General features: G+C 30.1%; 1 protein-coding gene and 1 non-coding gene across 2 annotated transcripts; one reads left to right on the top strand and one right to left on the bottom strand.

Moving 5' to 3' along the window:
- Positions 1-1,927: 1,927 nt before the first annotated feature.
- Positions 1,928-2,000, top strand: TRNAK-CUU (transfer RNA lysine (anticodon CUU)). Its single transcript has one exon. It is a non-coding gene; the product is annotated as a tRNA-Lys (tRNA).
- Positions 2,001-2,092: 92 nt separating this feature from the next.
- Positions 2,093-3,875, bottom strand: LOC112698278 (UMP-CMP kinase 3). Its single transcript, XM_025751594.3, has 6 exons — positions 3,738-3,875; positions 3,536-3,653; positions 2,967-3,123; positions 2,784-2,864; positions 2,573-2,680; positions 2,093-2,478 (listed from the first exon to the last, which is right to left on the bottom strand). Exons 3-6 carry the CDS (start codon positions 3,117-3,119, stop codon positions 2,410-2,412), a joined length of 411 nt encoding a protein of 136 aa, XP_025607379.3. The 5' UTR covers positions 3,120-3,123; positions 3,536-3,653; positions 3,738-3,875; the 3' UTR covers positions 2,093-2,409.
- Between the last annotated feature and the right edge of the window lie 2,125 nt (positions 3,876-6,000).

Here is a 6,000-nt window from a genome sequence, read left to right as displayed (position 1 = left end):
TTGTTGTAAATTCCTTGGTTGTAATTGCCACGACCTCTACCTCTGAAACTTTCTCTGCCTCTACTTTGAAAATTGAAACCACGACCTTGTCTTTCTTGTGTACGACTTGATTCTGCAACATTGTTGAAATTCACTCGGCTTTTTAGGACTTTCTCGGTTGATTTTTCTGATTTCTCAAGTATTCTACTGATGTGACTTTCCATGGTTCCTTACAACTCTGGAATCGTCATGGTATCCATATTGTGTGACTCTAGTATCGTAGTCACCACATGGTCATACTTCATTGGCATGGTGCGAAAAATTTTGTCCACTACTTTGCTATCGAGCATATCTTCTCCATAGACTCTCATCTTATTGACAAGATCTGTAACACGAGTAAAATATTGCTCAACAATTTCTGAGCTCGACATTTCGTACCTTTCATATTCTCTTCTTAAAGACTGTAGCTTTGCTTTCTGAGCTTTATCTACGCCTTTGTATCACAGCTTCAACGTGTTCCATGCTTTCTTTGCACTTTTGGCATTTGCTATTTTGTCAAACACCGTATAATCTACTCCTTGATGAATTTGAGATAGCGCCAATTGATCTCTCCTTTGTTGGACAACATTTGCTCCTTCTTGCGAACCCGGTTCAATGAAATTCCACGGGTTCTGTGCCTTCAAATGGGTAGACATCAAAGTCTCCCAATAACTATAATCAAGTTTCCCATCTAACTTGGGACCGGACCACACAATATTGAAAATGTTTGCCATACCGACTCTATGAATCAACAACTATGTGAGAACTCTCCCACACCTCACAAACTCTCACACACCAGGCGCTGGATTACCCAGCTCTGATACCAAATGTAAATATAATACCCACAATTTAATTGACCCCAAAATCACTTGCTCACATAAATGACGCTATCATATTTTTCATCTCTCAAATTCACTAACACTCATATTAACAAAGAGAGAATTTTACAAAACAAATACTAAACATTCTTCTTCATATATGGAGAGATAAAAATACCCACCACCTATTTATAGTTATATTTGGCAGTTTAAACAAAATAACTTGTAACTAAGCTTAATGGTTAAGCTTGTATATAAGGCAATAACTTATTGAAAATTGTAGAAGAAACTCAACTTGTCACAAGTGTTACATGTTGATGTCTAGAAATATCCAACTGTAAATTTTTGAACATTTGACCATGATCCTTTGTAACTTTTCTAGTTGATTCCCATAGTCATTGCAAATTTTACTTCCTTCAATTTTTGACCAAGTTTTGACTGAACTTTTGTATATAATGACGGTGAATGATTGTGCAAGTTGATTTAATTATCAACAGACGTTGTTTCTGTCGCCGCCGCCATCGCCACCTGTATCCTCTTCTCCAAACCCCTAGCGACGTCGGTGCTGACCGACACATCGAACTACCTCTTTCTTGGCGCGTGCAGCGCTGGAGATCGACGATCTTTAGCAGTGTCAATGGAAGGCACCTTCATGCAGCGTAGGTGGCACTGACTTTCCCACATCAAGCACGGCAACATAAAATTGTGAAAAAGGCCTACTCAGATGGAGGAAGAAGGGTGGTGATGGGTGTAGCGAAAGTAGTAGTTGGGAATGAGATGAATGGTAGGATTTGAGATTGAAAAAGTAATAATGTAAAATAAAATCAGAAGTTAAGATAAAGTTATATTAAAGGGTAATTTAAAAAATTTATTTAATTTTTTAGAGTTTGAATAATCTTTTTCGCAAGAACCCATATTTTATGAATATAAACTCAATTTTAATTTTTTGTGATTAATTTTGTTAGCATTCAGAATTTTGGTGGCTAAAAATGGCTATTTACTTTATATATATTCATTCTAATATACCTTTTTCATTGAAATTTTTAATAGACATTAGAATTGTTAGAAGTTTTGAAATTTTTTAATCAAAAGCCCGTCTAGCTCAGTTGGTAGAGCGCAAGGCTCTTAACCTTGTGGTCGTGGGTTCGAGCCCCACGGTGGGCGTTAATGTTTTATATTTTTTATTTTTTCCCCTACACTTTATACATATAAGAGAAAGCATTGATATGTTATTCAAGTAGAAACAAGCGATGCTAAAAATCAGTCAACCATGAAATACCATAGAATTGAAGTCAGCCAACCATACTAATTACTACGTTTCATCATTGATCAATTGTGCGAATTCTTAGCAATAATAATTTCACTCTCAGGGCACTATCATCCTGCATTTTCTTTCTGTATCCGACACCCACCACCTTGCTGATCACATGTGTATCCTGTTGTCACTTTTAACGAATTTAAAAGCAGACTTTATTCCTAACACACAATAGACTTCCAATAAAATTATATTATTGATTTGCGAAGCTTCTTTTCGGTAACCAAATTTTTACATCTAAAATAGTGGTTTTACCATCTAATCTTGTGCTTCGAATATTGTCTTGACTGACTCAAAAACCTGATCAATCGACCTTGCTGCATCAATCTAATAAGAATCAAAATTTTATTCCATTAGTCCTACAAAGCATTTAAAACTCAATTATCAACACTTGTAGTTGCAGCACCAAGATACTAAATACCTTGCGAACTTTTCCTTTCTCGCCATAATAAGAAATCACGGGTGGATTAGACTCCAAGAAAACCTTAAATCGCTTCTTTATTGTTTCAATCTTGTCATCCTCTCTTGCCTTCATTATCCAAAAAAAAAAAGATGAATTTGCTGATAACCATAAGAAAATTAGAAGAAACAGTTCTCTGTTTTTTTTTTTTTTCTGGAAAGACAAAACTAACTTGGTTCCTATTAAGAAGACGTCGCTCCATCTCTTCCACGGGACAATCGAAATACAGAACAAAAGCTGGCTCTATTCCAGTCTGCAAATCAAACAAATTAAAAGATGATAGAATTATATATATCCGTTTTGGAAAACAAATCAAACAAATTAAAACATTTTTAGAATTTAGAAAGGAACTTACCACATTCTCAAATGCTGCTCGATTTTCGTCGTTGCAAGGAAAGCCATCAATGAAAAATTTGTCCTTGCCAATTTTCCACATTGATTGTTGCAGAAGCTTCACTGTCACCTCTGAAGGAACAATTTTCCCTTCTTTCATCACATTCTTTATCATTATTCTGTTAAGTGTCAAACACAAGAAAATAAAGGAATTGAAAAGATAAACCCAAGAGAAAATTAACAAACTTGAACAATAGAATTTACCTGTTGAAATTGACAAGGAATAATACCAAGTATAGGGAAAAAACATAAAATTTGTATAGAAAGAAATATGAATTTGGAAAGTATGGCCAAAAGAATATACTATCATAATGAGTTGAAAAAGAAGAATATATGAATACAAATCACAAAAGATGATACACATGATAATTAGGATTTTAACAATTTTATTAATCCTAATCATGCTTCATTGATATTGAACACATTTTATAACCTTGAGATCTAAATGGCTATAACAATGATATCATACTAAATTGAATTCAAACGATTTTAAGAGAGACAAAGAATGGTTGAATGACTCATAAGTCATACCCATTTTCCGAATCAGATTCGGACTCTGCTCGCAGAAGATCTCCAGCACTGAGGTGAGTATAACCAAACAGTTTGGCAATGTTTGTACATTGTGTTCCTTTCCCACTGCCTGGGCCACCTGCATCATTTTCAATGGAGCAGAATATCTTGTGAGAAGAACATGAAAAACATATTAATTTGAATGTAATGAGTCAGGGCTCACCTAATACAAAAACAACTTTAGGATTTTTCTCTAAAATGCTTACACTTGAACCCTACAATCAGATCATAAAATGAGAGAAAAACAGTAATAATGTACTATAAATCTATATATGTACGTCTTCATATAATAAAGGCAAATTCTCCTATTCAGTGTCTAACTTTATATTTCGAAAAATATCACTCTTTTAAAAGAATAATATTATATGCACCATCTTTGTATACACTATTCTTGTACACATTTTATTTTTAGTATTAATACTTTAGTAGTGATTGATAAGAAGCGAAAGAAGATAAAAAGTTTCTTTTATAACGTAAAAAAAGTTGCATCATTTCTCCTTTTTAAAAACTATCCCAACCTCTCTTTTTGATACTAAGGATACTTTTGGAAAACACCAAAAAACTATTTTTTTTTACTTATAAAAAGTTATATTAATAGTGTTTGGTACAAATTTTTAAATAAACTTTTAACTTTTTAAAAGTTATTTAAGAGCTTTTAAAAAAGTTAAAAAATACGACTTTTCTTATTTTCAAAATCTATTTTATCACTCCAATTTAATGCACAACTTTAAAATAAAGACTTCTATAATAACTTTTCAAACACAAAATAACTTATTTAAAAGTTATTATTAATAAAAGTTCTTATATTTTAAACTCCTTTTTCAAAAGAACTTATTTAAGAAGTTTAGTCAGTTTAAGTAAACAGCTTAAGTTCGTTTTTTAAAAATAGCTTAAAAGAATAAATGGCTGCATTAAAAGTAGTTTATAAATAAGTTATTTTGTATTTGAATTTTTAATTCTAAAAGTACTTATTTTATAAAAATGTGATAAAAATTAGTAGTATTATGAGAGAAGTTATTTTTTTAACTTCTCTATAAGCTTTTAAATATCTTCTTAGAAAGCTACAATTTAATTTTAAAAATTGCATCAGACATTAATACTATTTCTTTTCATAAGTCAAAATCTCAAAAAAGTTACTTTTAGGACCCGTTTGAGAAGTTTCAAAAGTAATTTTTTTTAGTTTTTAACTTATGAAAAGTAGTAGTATCAATGTCTGGTACAATTTTCAAAACCAAATTATAGCTTTCAAAAAGTTATTTAGGAGTTTATAGAAAAGTTAAAAAAAATGACTTCTCTCATAATACTATTACTTTTTATCACATTTCTATAAAATAAACACTTTTAGAATTAAAAACCCAACACAAAATAACTTATTATTTATAAGTTACTTTTAATATAATCATTTATTGTTTAAACTATTTTTTTAAAAGAAGTTTAATTAAGTTATTTATCTAAACTGAATCTTAAAACTTCTCAAATGGCCCTAAGTTTTTGTTTTAATAAACTACATTTATTTTAAAACATTAGAAATACAAATTATCAGTCTTTTAATTTGCTAGGGCTGCATAAGAATTTAAAATCTTAGCAAACAAAAGATAATGGCTCACAGTATATGAAAATACTTTTTCTTCATGGTTAAATTATATAGTTGGTTTTTATATTTTTAATAAATTATATAGTTGGTTTTTATATTTTCAATGAAATTGTAAATTGATTTTTACATTTTAAAAGTTTGTAAGGGATTCTTAAAGAGAATTAAAATTTGTAATTTAGCCCCATCGTTCAAAAAATGTTTGATTTAACATAATATTCTCAGCATATTCTCTATTTTAACAGAATATTCTTAGTATATTCTAAGAATATTTTATAAATCAATATTTTTTTATTTGTGAAGACTAAATTATAAATTTTAATTTTTTTTAGAGATCCAAATACAAAATTTTAAAGTGTAAAAACCAATTTACAATTTCACTAAAAATTTAGAGATCAATTGGTGTAATTTAACCTTTCTTCGTGAAGGAACTAAATGGACACTACTGCTCAATTGATTGAAAATTCACTACTCAACCTTTAGGATTTGCTTTAACTCAGAAGATTTCAAATGTTAAAAACTTTCATATTCTTTATGGCAGTAAGAAAAACATTAAAATATTTATATTAAGTGATTTCCAAAAGAGCAAATTTAAACGCAGAACATTGAACACCAAATAAGTAACCACCAATACCTGGTTTCGAGCTTCATCAGCTGTTTCCATGATTGCCTATTTAGTAGTATCTACAATCAAAATAGTAGGATCTGGACAAATATATCTCACAGGCTTATTCATATAACAATAAATATTAAAATTTGAATCCTCTAAAATGTAAAATAGTAAAGTAAGGAGTTAATTATTATTAATTTTTTAAATTTAATGAAATTTACCCCA

The sequence above is a fragment of the Arachis hypogaea genome, chromosome 6, assembly GCF_003086295.3.
Source record: "Arachis hypogaea cultivar Tifrunner chromosome 6, arahy.Tifrunner.gnm2.J5K5, whole genome shotgun sequence".
Classification (NCBI taxonomy): Eukaryota; Viridiplantae; Streptophyta; class Magnoliopsida; order Fabales; family Fabaceae; genus Arachis; species Arachis hypogaea.
This window is presented reverse-complemented; position numbering and strand designations above follow the sequence as displayed.

Excerpts from the sequence above, each read along its gene's own strand:
- LOC112698278 (XM_025751594.3), bottom strand. The coding sequence starts at position 3,119 with ATGATAAAGAATGTGATGAAAGAAGGGAAAATTGTTCCTTCAGAGGTG. Across the intron at positions 2,865-2,966 it reads GAGCAGCATTTGAGAATGTG|ACTGGAATAGAGCCAGCTTT; the intron begins GTAAGTTCCTTT and ends TTTGATTTGCAG. Across the intron at positions 2,681-2,783 it reads GTCTTCTTAATAGGAACCAA|GCAAGAGAGGATGACAAGAT; the intron begins GTTAGTTTTGTC and ends TGGATAATGAAG.